The 15,519-nt window shown below is 36.8% G+C and overlaps 1 protein-coding gene across 4 annotated transcripts; it reads left to right on the top strand.

The window, feature by feature from the left end:
- The first annotated feature begins 853 nt into the window (after positions 1 to 853).
- LOC132041111 (uncharacterized) lies at positions 854 to 10,926 on the top strand. 4 transcript variants are annotated; one of them, XM_059431904.1, is made up of 11 exons: positions 854 to 872; positions 2,535 to 2,690; positions 2,849 to 2,974; positions 3,919 to 4,176; positions 7,499 to 7,827; positions 7,915 to 8,025; positions 8,115 to 8,602; positions 8,959 to 9,127; positions 10,036 to 10,275; positions 10,375 to 10,509; positions 10,677 to 10,926. In XM_059431904.1, the coding sequence occupies exons 3-11, from the start codon at positions 2,869 to 2,871 to the stop codon at positions 10,806 to 10,808; spliced, it is 1,968 nt and encodes a 655-aa protein (XP_059287887.1). In that variant the 5' UTR covers positions 854 to 872; positions 2,535 to 2,690; positions 2,849 to 2,868; the 3' UTR covers positions 10,809 to 10,926. The 4 variants fall into 4 exon arrangements, with proteins under 4 accessions (XP_059287887.1, XP_059287886.1, XP_059287888.1 ...); XM_059431903.1 differs by having other exon boundaries at positions 861 to 988; XM_059431905.1 differs by lacking the exon at positions 854 to 872 and having other exon boundaries at positions 2,329 to 2,690; positions 3,919 to 3,959; positions 4,044 to 4,176.
- The last annotated feature ends 4,593 nt before the right edge of the window (positions 10,927 to 15,519 follow it).

Raw genomic sequence — 15,519 nt, 5'->3', positions numbered from 1 at the left:
ACCCAACTAGTTCGCTCTGCTCCGGTTCTTTATTTCGATTTTTTGAAGTTCGGTTCGGTTTGGTTTCGATTTTTTCAATTCGTTTTTTTTATATGATATTAGAAGCGATTCCATTTGCACTAATTCATATTCTCAAACGCAATAAAACATAAAACTGATAAATTAAAATCAAAATCAAACAAACAGGATACACAAGAACAGAAAATCATAACCATGATATAGGATTACTAGGTGTTATATACATACCATAAGAATAATTAAGAAAATACATAAAAGACATGCATTAATCTTAAAGACATATCTTAGTCACCTTCCTTTGTTCAGGATATTTGATTTTCTCAATCGAAATCCGAAAACAGTGATACAAAAGAAAAGAGGTTTGTTACAATTGGGTTTTTGGGCTTAAACTTAATGGGCCCTGGATTATTTTAATTTTTTTTAACGTATTAAATTTCGGTGTTGGTTTTCTGTCTCGCTTTTATAAAACTTCGGTTCGACTATTTCGGTTTCGACTTTTTAAAGGTGGACACCAAACACCGAACCCAACTAGTTTGGTTTGGTTCGGTTCGGTTCAGTCCGATTTTTTCATTTTCGTTATTTATGCCCAGTCCTACTACCAATACTATAATAAATGAGATTAAATTTATAAAAATAGAAGAATTAAGGTAAAATTTGAAAAAGGAAAAACAAAAGCAAGGGTCAAAAATAAAAAGTGAAAATAAAAATTTGGTTGTTTTTCAAATTCTAAATATACTTTCTGGCCAAAAAGTGAAAAAAAATTCCGGGAAAAAGTGAATAATTTCCATGGCCAAACGTGTCCTTAAAATCTGAGTCTCAGAGAATACAGGTCGCTGGAGTTGAAACAAATTAAGGTAAGATTAAACTACGATTCGTGTTCCTCAATTCTCTCCCTATAGCTTCTGACCTGTAGATTAAAGATGGAGAAACCCCAATAACGTTGCTGAGTTTTTTTCTTCAAATTCTTTCGGTATAATTTCCATCTTTAATCTCTACTTCTTCTTCTTCTTTTATTTTATTTTATTTTATTTTTTTATGTGAAAGAAGTCTATGCAAGTTAATTATTCTAGGAACTCTTTTAACTGTTATTGCCTAAATAAAACTTCAATTTAACAATAAATATTGTTTCACAGGATACAAGGCTGGAAAAGTATTTTTGTGTGTGTGGGGTGGGTGGTGTTGTAGGGTTATTCGACCGGTTAATTTTTCATTAATGGAGTTTTACTGTTATTGTTATCATTTGCTTTGATGGACTAACTTAGTGATGTTTACACCATTACTGAAGAAATGTAACTTATTTTGATCAATCACATAGGGTTCGTTTGGTAGGGTGTATAAGAATAATACTGAATAGGGTGTATTAGTAATGCTGGGATTAGTTATGCTGGCATTATTTTCTTTCGACTGTTTGGTTTGTTGTATTCAATGAATAAGGTGTATTAGAATAGGAATAGTACTGGTGTTAGTTATACATAGGTTTGCTATGTATAAGAATAGTACTGCATAGAGTGTATAACTAATATTGGTTGAAAAACACTACCAAGCAAGAAATTAATAGTACCAGGGCTAATACATGTATTATTTTCTCTAATACATCCTACCAAACGATCCCTATGTGTTCGTAATTTTTGGACTTGTAGATGTTATTGCCACTTAATCTTTGAATTGATCAAAACTACTAAAAGAGTAGTCAGCCCTCATCAGTTTTATGGGGTACTGTTCAGTGTAAACACTTACCCGCATGGGGTGTATACAACAAACCAAATCAACTTACCATCATTAAGTTTTTATCTCTGGGTCAGATGGAGAATTCATATGAGCTTGTTTGTAATCCTGAATCCATGTCGAGTAACACAGTATGACATTTCCAACAGGAGAAGTGCTTCTTTGTTAACCGCACTGTGGTCGTTTCGTAGGGTGTCTTAGGTAGAATAGTGTTGGTATAAAATTTTAGTACAATGTTTGGTTGTGAATGTAAGTCTAGTACAACTAATACCAGTATTACTTATACACCCTATTCAGTACTATTCTTATACATAGTAAACCATGGCATTAACAATACCAGTACATTTTTTATACTTATACACTCTATTCAGTACTATTAGAAATTATGCAATTCATGTATCATTAAATCAACAAACCAAACAGCGGTAATGATAATGTCAGCATAACTAATCCCAGCATAACTTGTCTTCGAACCAAACGGCCCCTTAATGCTTTGTAACTACTCAGGTTTGGCAGAGCGACTTATATTATATAGATCCTCTCAAGAACTTGAGGACTTTGTCACTGACTCTGCTACGGAATGTAGAAAATAGTACTAAATGGAAATGTTTTATATGTTACAGAATACAGTTGTTCCTATAAAAAAAGGATAAACACAGAAAACTGTCAGATAAAAGACATCTATTAGTGTTTTCATGTCTGCAGATTTGTATTGTCAGGAAGTAGAATTTTTCTATCTTCCTTTTGAAAGATTGTTCCAATAGATTGAAACTGGTGGCTTATTTTGTCAGACAGGAAGCTGTAGATTTGCTTACCCACTCAGGACCTTAAGAGGACTTTGTCCCAGTTATATTGTTTTGCTGGATTTATGGTATTTCTTGGGTGAGCATTTCCTGGTGGTTGAATAGGATCTGAAATGTTTTCTTACTGACACGGTCGTCTTTGAGGTATGATTACATTCTTAATTGAAGGGTGAAGCATGTGCAGTGTATTCTGTTTGTGCTTTCGGAATAGCTGAGATGACTCGCTTATGTTGCACATTGCTTTGATGACCTGGATTTGATTCATGTAGACAGTGATATCCAAGCTCATGTTTTTTTCTTAGGCATATCTGAAAGCGTCACCATGCCTCGTAAGGTAAATTATGGAGTTGATTATGAGGAAGACTTTTATGACTATGAAGATTACAATTATCACTATGATGACGGATATGAATATGCAGAGACAAATGGTGAGTGTCTCCAGCCCTTCCCAGTGCTATATAGCTGAAGGCTGCATCTTTCATCCGTAATCACTCCCAACAAAAAAAAAAAAAAAAATGTAAACGAACAAGCAGAAAGAAAATGTTAATCATATATAAAGATTATCACTTCATGATAATTCTGAGTTACTTTTCTCCATAGTCATCTTTTATGTAGAACTATTCTAATTTTTCTCCCAATGAATGCAAGCCACACCAAACACTTGTGATTTTCTGTTGAACTACTACAATGCGACTTGCTTTAGTTGTGTCCATTTTCCTCTGAATTTCTTGTTCATCTGGCATTATCAGAAATTGTTTTAATCTACACGATAAGAATAATGTTTTTGTTTCTATTTCGTTGTTTGGTTGTTGAATATGGTCTTGAAATATGTTGGTGGAAAATATGAGTTACTGTACATACTGGACTGCTCTAAACTGCTAACAGGGATTTGGTAAAAGGATGAATAATTGTTCAGTTAGTAAAACTATTTATGGGCTATATAATATCAAAAGCTTAATGAATGGCTTTTAAAAAGTTCTGTCCGCTTCCATTTTATATGACGACACATTCTGTTCTGAAATGTCTCAAATTGCTTGACACTTTCACAAGTAACTGCATCTTGTACAACTTTCACTTCTTTCAAGGATTCTGAACAATCAAAACTTAAAACCACAAAATGATGTATCTATTATACCAATGTTATATAAAACTAAATATAACTTATTAAATTTCCGCACCAAGTCAAATTGTGACACAAAAAAGGGCAGAGAGAATATTTGTCTACTTGTAGAAAATTTCCATTTGATTTTTGTAAATTTTCATATTTATGGTTACTTTACCACGACTATTGGTCTTTTCAGTAATTTATGACCCTAAAATAATAAAAGCTTAATTTTAAAGAACTCAATATGTTGTTTACGTTTTGCTACAGGCAGGGCATCAGAAACGAATACAAAACAGGATCTGGTTAAGGTTGGCACCTGGCGTTGTTCCATTTGCACATTTGATAACAGAGATAGTATGAATGTATGTGATATTTGTGGAAATTCAAAACAGGAAACAGTTAAGACTGGGGTGTGGCGTTGTCCCATTTGCACATTTGATAATGAAGATACCACAAATTTATGTGATATTTGTGGGGTCCTGCGTAACCCATTGATCAAAGGGGGTGGTGGCAAATCTAGCGCAGGTTAGCAGCTGGCAATATGTCTGTTATAAATTTCATATTGATACACAAACAGTGTTCTTTTCAGGGCTGGGGGAGAGAGAACTATTTCTGTAGATAATATTTTTTGTTGCATTATTATTCTCCGTGATGTTATTTCATGCTTATTTTCCTTCCCTCAGTAGATGGTAATAAGTAATGTGGTGTTAAGCTTGGTTGTGGGAATTCTCCTTTCTGTTTCGGCAATGGTCCTTACGAAAGTGTCTTGCATCATCTATGGACTATGTCACTTATTAATACCATTCTAGGTAGTTCTTTATGTATTTTGCTTGCTTCTTCATAGAGTAGATTATTTTCCTGCAGTTGGTGGCATATGCAAAGATTTTAGGGTGCCTATAATGGCCAAGTATCTATTTGCATCAGTGCCGCATTGGAAACCAAAAATGCTGTTCACTTTGAAGCACAAAACTTTAAGAAAACAAAAACAGAGGGATCACTTTAACTTCCACGAGCTTTGATATATTTGTGGACATTTTCATACATGGAGCTATTAGCTGTCAAAATTATTACAAGGTTGATACTATGCCTTCACATGATCAAGAGCAGGATGCCACCCTGTAGAAATAAATTTCGCATGTTTTTATTTCCTTATACTTGAAAAATGGGTTTCACTGCATTATCGTCTTTCTTCCAAATTTTCAGTATTTGCTGTCACATAACATGTAATATCTTATAATTAATTTTCTTACTCAAAGCATGCTAATTATGGTTCAAAATGCTTGAAGTTTGACGCTCCATCTCCAGATGATTTAGTTTCAGGCGGGATGCTGTTGCCCACTGTAGGCTAATGATACTTTCTTCACGGTTCTGATACCGTGTTTGTGTTTGTTTCACCTATGCAGAAAAGATCTTTTTACTTCATAAAACAGTGTAGTTTTTTTTTGAAGGCGGTTGCCACATTAGTTAGGGAAAAGTGCTTCTGGACTTTAAGGTAGTATCTTTCTTTTGTGATTGATGATGCTAGTGTTTTGGTTATCTGCGGCCTTTTGTGATTGGAAGTATATGGACCACAAAGGCCAAGTGTCAACCTGTGAGTGAGAAAGAGCAGGTAAAATTGCATAACAATGCCAAAAGGGAAAGGTCCAAATTTTCCTCTCAATTATGCAAAATAGTCTAACTTTACCTTCCGTTAATAGTTGGTCAAATGAGCCCCTGAAGTTAGCAAAAGAGTTCACCTATGCCCTTATTCACAGACGGACTATTAATTGGTCCTAATTAAATTATAAATACAATGATCAACTCTTGGGGAACACTTGGGATTGCTTCATGTCCTCCACGTGACAATTTTAACCCATCTCATTGCTAGACTCACCAGCAAACTCAGTGCCCATATTCCGTGAGTTATCAACCTCTGAACCCGAGTTTGTCGAGAAAGTCCGAAAACCATGGTTTTAACAACTTGCTGTTTGGTGAATTAGCTGCAGCGGAGCCACCGTGGTCATAGATGTGAGTCAAGGATGAGTGTTGTCTCCATTTTTCCGGCAAGAAAGCCTCCAGCTTGCGGTTGCAGTTGGTGGATTTGTGAATCCACAAAGCCTTGAAAAATTGATGAGTCACCATTTACAGTATGTTTTTCACCTTCTGAATACATTACTTGAGCTTCGGGGTTCGTCCACCCTTTAGAGGAAAGATGATAATCCAATGATGAGACGACGGATCTGGTGGTTTTCTGTGGTGTTTTTCTGGTGGCAATGGAGTATGGTTGTGTGATGGATTTGTTTATGGGTAAAAGAAGAAATATGAAAATGGTTCAAGGGTGGTGAGGTGAAGCTAGTCATGGCAATGAAAATGAAATGAGGATGTGATGGTGGAGTGAGGGTGTTGCTGGGCAGCGGCTATGGAGGTGGTGGAGACCATGTATTAAGAAGGTCGGCTTGAAAGGCGTCTTTTTTTCACTGAGGAGTATGGAGAAACGAAGATATGGTTTTGGACTTATGAGGGGCTGTTTTGTGGTGGTTTTCAGGTGGCATTCATGGCGCAAGAATTTTGCGGTGAAGATGAGAGGGACGGCTTGCTTCTGTGGTGGAGGAAAATATTAAGAGGTGGGGCGGTGAGAGGGGGAGGTATAAGGGTTTTCTTTATGAAATTTTGGACAAGTGGAAGCAATTAGTACTAATCAGACTAATTATATACTAATTAATTTTTAATAGTTGACCTTAAACAATAAGGGCAATATTAGTCTAATTTTCTAATGATAGGGACATGGAGGGGCGCAACTATTAACAGAGGGCAAAGTTAGACCATTTCGCATAGTTCAGGCTCAAATTTGGACTTTTCCCATGCTAAAATAAAAAGTTTCCTTTTGTGTTGGAAGTGCAAAGGCCAAGGGACAATCTGTGAATGAGAAACAACAGGTTAATTTGCATGTTAGTCCCAGAACAAAGGCTACACAAACTTATTTTCCCTTCAGCATGAAACTTCTACCTGCTGGCTAGTGGCCTTTTGGATGAGTGAAACGACTACATGCCAATCATTAGGCTTTAGTTGTTGCAAAATAAAATTCAGCATGATTAGGCTAATGTTCTTAGGATTTGTTTGGATTCGTCTCTGGAATTGTTAAATGAGTGCTTCCATGGGAACATACGTTTTTTTTCCCTTTCTCGAGATATAGTTAAAATTCTAGCTATAAATAGCAGCGATATTTAAAAGTCATCAGTTGCTTAACTCCATACGAAGGAAAGGGTTATCGCTTCATTGGTGAAGCCATGCCCTTCAAGTGATAAGATGCAAAGTGATCCAAATGAGAACCAGTTGGTTCTTTGAATCTCAAATTTAAGTAGTTGGATTGATCTCAACATTATTGTATATTGGATGTTGAAATTAGTATTTAATTGAAAATATTTTTTAATTTTTTGTAAATTGTGCGCTTCACTTCTCACTAATCGCTTCAAGCCACATGGACCTTGTCGCCTTTTTGCGCTTTTTGCTTTTAGAAACACTGCTAAAAATAGCAACGACGGGTGAGCTAAAAAATATAAAGACCTTTTGGTATTATTTAGACATAACTGGCGACTGGTTGCGTACAATGCATGTGGTCTTCTATTTTTCTCATTCAGATGAAATTAAGTTGGTTCATTTCCAATCCTATCTGCCTTTCTTGTTTAACATTATTTAAGTCTTTCAATATTGTCCTCCTTTTATCCTGATTTACTTGGATAGGTCTTCATGAAGTCCCTATTCAACTTTATAATGGATACTTAGTTGTGTTAATTTCTAATATTTTTATAGCCTGTTCTCTATATTGAGAGTTTGACATCTTTCGTGTACATTACTGCTCCTTTTGCAGCTACTAGTGACAAAGTCAAACAGTCAAATGTCCTATCAAGTAAAAAAGAAATAGCTAGTGAAGTTAAAAGAGAATTGGTTGCTGAAGGGCCTACTAGCTCTTCCACATCAATGGCAAAAGTTAGACGTGATGATGTGAAGGATAAAGGTTCTTCTATAGAAACTAGGGGAAATCAAGGCATCATGAACAACGTGAGCAATATCTCTGTATCATCAGATCCTCACAATGCGGAGAGTAGAACTGCAACTTCAAGATCACAGAGTAAACCTAAGAAAATTGTATCCGCTGATCAATTAGAAGACAAATTAGACCAGCTAAATCTTGCAATCGTGAGTTAAACATTTATGTGATTCAAGATTTTCAAGCATTTACAATGTCTAATCGTCTGACGCTACTTCAAAATTTTCACCATGCAGGTTGGCCATGTTGATTCTGGGAAGTCAACACTATCAGGAAGACTACTCCATCTTTTGGGGCAGATATCTCAGAAGGAGATGCACAAATATGAAAAGGAGGCCAAGCAGCAAGTAATCCTACTTTTCACTTCTCATCTGTTTTTGTAAGATATTGTCAAAATCTTGATTAACTAGTTGATAAATCTCCTGTCTATAATCAGGGAAAAGGGTCCTTTGCTTATGCCTGGGCATTGGATGAAAGTGTTGAGGAAAGAGAGAGGGGAATAACTATGACAGTGGCTGTTGCCTACTTTAACACAAAACGTTACCGTGTTGTACTGCTTGATTCCCCAGGGCATAGAGACTTTGTCCCAAATATGATATCAGGTGCAACACAAGCAGATGCTGCAATTCTCGTAGTTGATGCTTCAATAGGCGCATTTGAAGCTGGCCTTGATGTTACTGGAGGCCAGACAAGGGAGCATGCACAACTTATCAAAAGCTTTGGGGTGGATCAAATAATAATTGCTATTAACAAAATGGATGCAGTGGGATACACCAAAGAACGTTTTGATACAATTAAGAATCAACTAGGAACATTTCTTCGTGCTTGTAAGTTTAAAGATTCGTCAGTATTGTGGATTCCCCTGAGTGCCATGGAAAACCAAAATTTGGTGACAAGTCCTTCTGATGCAAGATTGTTGTCCTGGTTAGTCTACTAGCCAACTGCTAGCACTACTAAGAAGCATAGCGTTACTCATTATCTTCAACTTTATCACATTTGCATTGCTTAGAAGAAAATTCTTTTGTGGAAGTTTTAAGTTTGCCTGAGGCGGAACAATGGAAACAATAGGATACATAACAAAGATACGAGTTAAACTTCATGCAACTGGAATTTGAAACAATCGAAGTCTTCTCAAGATTGACAACCCAAATTTGCAAGCTAATAGATAAAATGATGATTGTGCTGTTGAGTCAAAATTCTGCGGTAATTTAGTGTCATAACGCAAATAGCTGGCAAAGCCCCCATTATCTTGTGTAGCTCATAATGAAGGTTATTTTCAGGTTTCAAGGTCCTTGCCTTTTGGACGCCATAGACTCTTTCCAACCTCCCCAAAGAGATTACTCAAAGCCTATATTAATGCCGATATGTGATCTTGTTAAATCACCATCACAAGGACAGGTGTCAGTATGTGGGAAGTTGGAGACAGGAGCTCTTCAAACTGGAGATAAGGTACTCAATTACCACTAATGCAAGAGAGATCCTTCTCCTTTATTTTGTCACTTAACATTTAAATTCATCAAATATCATATTGAGAACGAGATCCTTCTCCTTTTATTATATTCCTGCTTTTAGAAGACTTGGGCTTTTATAGTCATAACTATCGAGGGAGTTAATACTGGTGCCTATAGATTATGTCAATCAGTCTGACCATCACCCAGATTAACCTGACCAAACACCATGCTCTTATTAGGAAGGGCTGAGGTAGGCATTAGGCAAGTAAATTTATATCCTAATTTTCCATCAAGGTGCTTCTACATTTTTATCTCCGAGTGTAACTCTCTTTTCTCACTGTATATTCTACAGCATTTCGAATTTTATTTGGGGCGTGTTTGGGGAGGGGGGATGGGAGTTCAAGGTGGCCGTTGTTTGAGCTAGGATTTGCGGGACTCCATGTTGGATTGAAACCTGAGGTGGTTTTAATTACTTCAGTGTTTTATATCTCGCTTACTTGCCTTGGAAGGGACATCTGCACATTGACAATAATGAGATAAGTATATGGTGAAACACAAAGACACTTCTTTTTTCTCCCTGTAATGTAAGACACCAGAATGTAAGGGCTCAAGTTAACAGAGTGACTAAGATAACTAACAGATAGTTGGGCATTCATCTTGTTAGTGCATTGTCGGGACATGCTGTTAGGTCATTACCGGAATTGCCATCATAATTATATTACGGTGCAATCATCTGTGGGCAATAATTGTTTAATGTTATGAAGAAATCCGCCATGGGTGATTTTGTGTTACGTGTAGATTATTTTCCTATTCAACCAGATTTGACCTTGTAATAAGAATGGCAAATTGTTGACTTCTTTGGGAGGATAATAGTCTTTTCTAATGCTAAATTCTTAACATGGTCAGGTTCTAGTTATGCCATCAAGAGAAATGGCTACAGTGCGTTCTTTGGAACATAATTCTCAGGTTTGTAGCAGTGCAAAAGCTGGAGACAATGTCACTATTAATCTACAAGGTATAGATGCGAATCGTGTAAAGGCAGGGGATGTGCTGTGCCACCCTGCATATCCTATTGCTGTTACAAATCATTTGGAACTGAAGATTCTTATCCTGGATATTGCCGTTCCAATTTTGATTGGCTCTCAGGTAACAACTCTTATCATTTTACCCTCAAATGAATAAGAGTTTCATGACATTTGTTTTTAGTTAATAACTCTAGAGCTCTGGATATTTGAAAATGTGCAGTTGGAATTTCACGTACACCATGCTAAGGAGGCTGCAAGAGTTGTGAGGATTTTGTCATTGCTTGATCCAAAGACTGGAAAGGAGACCAAGAAATTACCTAGATGTCTTCTAGCAAAGCAGAATGCTATTATCGAGGTTTCTCTCAAAAGCGACTAATATGTATACTGATATGCTTATGTTTTCCATTTTAGAAAAAAAAAAACTTGGGCAGGAGTGGGAAGGCAACTGCCTATGTATCTAGGTTAAAGGTTGGATAATAGCTATAAAAGAGATTAACTTTTAATTTGTTTGTCATGGTTTAGGTGGTTTTGCAAGGAATGATTTGTGTTGAAGAGCATTCTAAATGTAAGGGTCTTGGAAGGGTGTCCCTCAGGGCATCAGGAAGAACCATCGCTCTTGGTCTCGTGACTCAAGTTCTAGAGAAGAAAGAATAGACAAATCACCACTACTGGAATGAGGTTTGGCATGCCCAGAATCAAGGTATACATTTGTGAGGACCTGTAGCTTGAACGAGATGACCCGGTTTGCGGACTTGAGAGTGTGATCCTTTTTTTTTTTTTATAATTATCTTCGTTCTCTCGTGCCTGTCCTGGTCTTCGGTAGAGATCCACAATTTTTGTAGTTGCGACGAATATTAGTGATTTTACAGTGGCATTACTCTAGACACGGGTTTCTTCCCTTCATTATCTGTAGCCGGATGTTTGCTAAAGGATGCTTTTGAGGAAAAGGGGGGAGTCTTTGGGGACGGATCATTCTTTACTTGTACATTGGAGGAATTTTGATAGATCTTTTTTTTATCTAATTTCCCCTTTCGTCTTAAGATATTAAATCCAATGGTCCTCCCTTTATTGTCGTACTTGCTTGTAGAATTTTAGCAAAGTGGTGAAAGGAGAAACTTCAAGATGACCATTTTTTTCGGTAAAACTGGGCTTTAAATGATCATTCTCACCTTTTAGTTCCGTTGTAGGGTACCCGGATGGTATGATTATGCACACACTGAAAATGACTAATGTAACTTAAAATATCTAAACTAAGTAACCAGCTGTACGGATGCCAAACTTGTGAGGATGTGTTTTAGGATTTAGGTAAGTTTGTGTATTTCCTTTCCACACTCTTGTATGAGGAAAAATACACCGGGAACGTGGCAAGCGTTATAGAATATTCTACAATATTTTTTTAACTCAAATTCAATAAAGACGAATGTTCATCTCTGCTCTTCAGCAACATTCCTCATCTCATTCAGGAAATCAATAAGAAACTTTATTTTCCTATTTTAAAAAAAGAAATTATTTACTGTTTATTACTTAATTCTATATTTCAATTATTTAGTCGCTGCTTCATTGGCAGTATCAAAGGATTATTTAGTCGTTGCTTCATCGGCCAGTTGGATACGCTGCTAATTAATGTGACAAGCATTTACAACGAGTTCACAGAATTAGCCAGATGACTCTGAACTTTTTCTTCAAAACTATTTTTGTGATTTTCAGTGGATACGTTATTTTGCAGAACTACAAAGTATGACTCTGTATAATAGACTTAATGTAGTCGGCCCTTTTCCAAGTCTTGTGCATAGTGGAGGCTTAGTCCACTGATTGTTCTTTCACGAACATATGTACTTGAGAAATGACTACTAACAATCATGCTCTTTCACGAACATATGAGTTTATTCGTGTAAGACCTCAAAATATTTCAAACTAATTCAACAATAATATACAAAAATCTAATGCACACGGCTAATGTCATTTTTTAGCTACTAAAATTTGTCTAGTTGAATCAACAGAGAGGTCAATAACTGCCCAATGACTGGGTATGTAGGGGGAAGAATACAAGTACAAGAAGCATTTATCATATAACAAATCGATAACTTTAGGCTGTTGCTAAAGAATTGTTTGTTTCAACTTAGGCTGCAGTATAAGAAGACCAAAATATAAAAATTAAAAACAACGAAAAAGGGCCAAAAATGCCTCTGTACTATCTGAAAAGGTCTAAAAATACCTTCATCCACCTATTTTGCTAAAAGTACACTTCATCTATTTTGGCTCACGTTTCATCTATTTTGGCTTGCGTTTGCCCTTAAAACCAACAACCCTCTCTATATTATTATTTATTACGTAGCGCCTCTCTATTGGACAAAATTAAAACCCCAACCCCACCAGATTTTTGCCCTTTAATCGAATTGCCCCGACCCACCATACTTGCCCCACGACCCAATTCCCATTAAAAAAGCCCATCAAAACAACTATCCCTTCCAAACCTAAAAATAATGCATGAATTGTTGAAGCGTCTTTTCTAGCCACTTTGAGTAAACACAGTCAAACAAGAACTCTAACTATGCAAGTGAATACAATAGCAGAAGTTGGACATCTGATGGCAAAAGCACTTGCTCCTTCATCCCAAATTATATGACACTCTTTTCTTTTTAATCAGTCCCAAAAAGAACGACACCTTTCTTTATTTAATAGAGATAATGGTCAAAAACTATTGAGACCTAATGTGATCGGACCAGTTGGTCCGGACACGTCGGCATTTCGGTATAATTGTAATAGTTATTTATGGTGAATTTGTGATTATGGTAATATAGGATTTTAGTTCTTTTAGAATAGGGTTACCTTGTTAGACTAGGGCAAGGAGAAACCTTACTTGTATATAAGGAGGTCATTATGATGAATGAAACGTAGAAAAGAATTCTCTCATTATTCTGTCTCTCTAAATTTTTATTCTTGTCTTAAATTTAACATGGTATCAGAGCCAGGTTAGAAAGAACACATAAACCCTAAAAAATGACAGGTGACGGAGAAACTGGCGATAAAAGCAAAGGAATCGCCGGTGAAGAAAACAAAACCCAAAGAGCCTTATGACATTACGTCGAATGATAACCCTAGAATTGTGGTTACACAAGTCCAATTGAAGGGTGAAAATTATGAAGAATGGGCTAGATCCATGAGGACAACCCTAAGAGCTAGGAAGAAATTTGGCTTCGTTGATGGTATGATCAAGAAGCCGGATCAAGAGTCGCAAGATTGGTGGACTATAAATGTTACACCTTGGAAAAATTTCGCATCGTTCGCATTATAAGTACACTAACGTAAGCCCAAGGTGAGCATGAAGCCCGTACAAAGCTAAGGAAGATATCTAACAAATTCTAAGTGTGTACCTTAAGGTTTCAGAGTTAAGCGAATTGGTGGAAGCAAGTTCGTTGAAGACTAGAATTAGTGTTATGTTTTTGGAAGGTTTTGCATCATTTGTGCATTGTTTAGCATTAGCTTGAGAGGGAATTATAAGGCTCCTTAGATGGTTGATGAAGGTTTACATAAGTGTCAAGAAGGTGTCATAAGGATTGGAGGTCAAACGAATCGAAAAGAATGCATTTTCGCAAAAATTGGAGTTTGTGGGCAGTTTGCGGCCGCATACTGAGTTTGATGTGCAGCATACTGGCTAGAAACTCCCCTTTTTTGGGGGATCTTACTACCCAGCATCTCCCCATATTTTGGAGGGAGTATGAAGCCGCAAGTCCCCACTTGCTGGGCCGCATCTCCCTCGTAACACGGGGTGGTGGGGCGGTTTTAAGCCCTTTTTAAACTCCAAAGATCCCATTTTTCATATTCACTTTTCACATTTATCTCTCTATATTATTAGGGTGTTCTTGAAGGTTCTCCATCATTCCAAAACCTTCCAAACCATCCAAAGAGAATATCAAACTCCAAAACCCAAGCTAACTCATGAAAGATGATTGTTCTTGCTTCTATTTGAAATTATGGTGAATTTGGTCCTGGAAGAAGTTGAGGGAGGTGAAGTTCTTCTAGTAAAAGGTATGTTCTTCATCTTATTTCTTATGGTTGAGTTGACTTAAAAGTTTAACAAGTCTTGAAGAGGAAAGGAATCATAGTAGAGATGTCACAAGGTATCAAGTTGAAGTGGATGACTATCGGTTGATTTTAAAAGGGAATTTTGGATTGATTTAAGTTTAATTTGAATGAAATCTCTTGATTATGGTATTTTTGATGTTGTTATTGTTATTTTGGAATTGTTTTGGAATTTGGTGGAACTAGAGTAATTAATAGGGGAAGTGCTGCCCAGTTTTCATTAGCTCATTAATTACTCTAGTTTGATCTTATGAGAGTTTTCAAGGCTTAACTCTAGTATGAATTATCTTGAATGTAGATTCACAAGTTTGGGAGGATAAGCGTTAAGTAGTTAATGAGACGAAAAGGTATGTTGAGGCTGTCCCTTTCTTTCTTATGGCATGATTCCATTGTTACGAACCTACACGAAGGATAACTACAATAACTACACTCCTAGAAATGCTAGAAGCTTCTGTCCTTTATTCTCTAATGATACTATTGATCCTTGTTTCATGATTATTGATTATTGATATTGTCTTATGATTATTGATCTTGTTTATTGACATTGATCTCATCTTACGATTATTGTTCCTTCAAGGTGAGATACGCCCATGATGATAGTTCCATAATGACAATTGGAGGTTTACTGACCTTACGTCACTTCGATAGATTTATAGCTTTTATTTGGGCTCTCATGCATGCTTTATATATATGTATGAATTTTCTCACACCGCGCCGCGCTATAGTCGACCGGGCAGGCACGTAGATGTGCAGACCACTGCAGTGGGTATGTTATGATATTACCCCGGACGCGGGATGAGGATGATAGGATGATAACGCCAAGCCTATATGGCCGGGTACGGTACTATACATGTATGTATGAAAAATGTTTTTTTAAGGAAGCTAAGCATGCATGACGTCCGCCTTAAGAGGCATTCAAATGTACAGGTTATTTCGCTTATCTCATGTTTCATTCATATCTTTATTGTGTTGTTATTCATGCCTTACATACTTAGTACATTACCCGTACTGACGTCCTTTTGTTGTGGACGCTGCGTTTATGCCCACAGGTAGACAGGGAGACGGACCAGACCCCTAGACTACTTCATCAGCGATTGTACAGGAGCACTCCGCTTGTGCCGACTGCAGTTCAACTAGTACTATTCTTTTGTGTACATATGGGTATGGCGGGGTCCTGTCTCGTCTTTATGATGCTATGCGCTCCATGTAGAGGCTCGTAGACAAATGTATATAGTTAGATGTTCTATGACCTTTTCTGTTCATATTTTGTATATCATTTTTG

The sequence above is a fragment of the Lycium ferocissimum genome, chromosome 12, assembly GCF_029784015.1.
Source record: "Lycium ferocissimum isolate CSIRO_LF1 chromosome 12, AGI_CSIRO_Lferr_CH_V1, whole genome shotgun sequence".
NCBI lineage: Eukaryota > Viridiplantae > Streptophyta > Magnoliopsida > Solanales > Solanaceae > Lycium > Lycium ferocissimum.
This window is presented reverse-complemented; position numbering and strand designations above follow the sequence as displayed.

Bases quoted from the DNA above. Each gene is read 5' to 3' on its own strand.
- LOC132041111 (XM_059431904.1), top strand. From the start codon at position 2,869: ATGCCTCGTAAGGTAAATTATGGAGTTGATTATGAGGAAGACTTTTAT. The intron at 7,828-7,914 runs GTGAGTTAAACA...TTCACCATGCAG, and splicing joins ACCAGCTAAATCTTGCAATC to GTTGGCCATGTTGATTCTGG. The intron at 10,510-10,676 runs GTTTCTCTCAAA...GTCATGGTTTAG, and splicing joins AGCAGAATGCTATTATCGAG to GTGGTTTTGCAAGGAATGAT.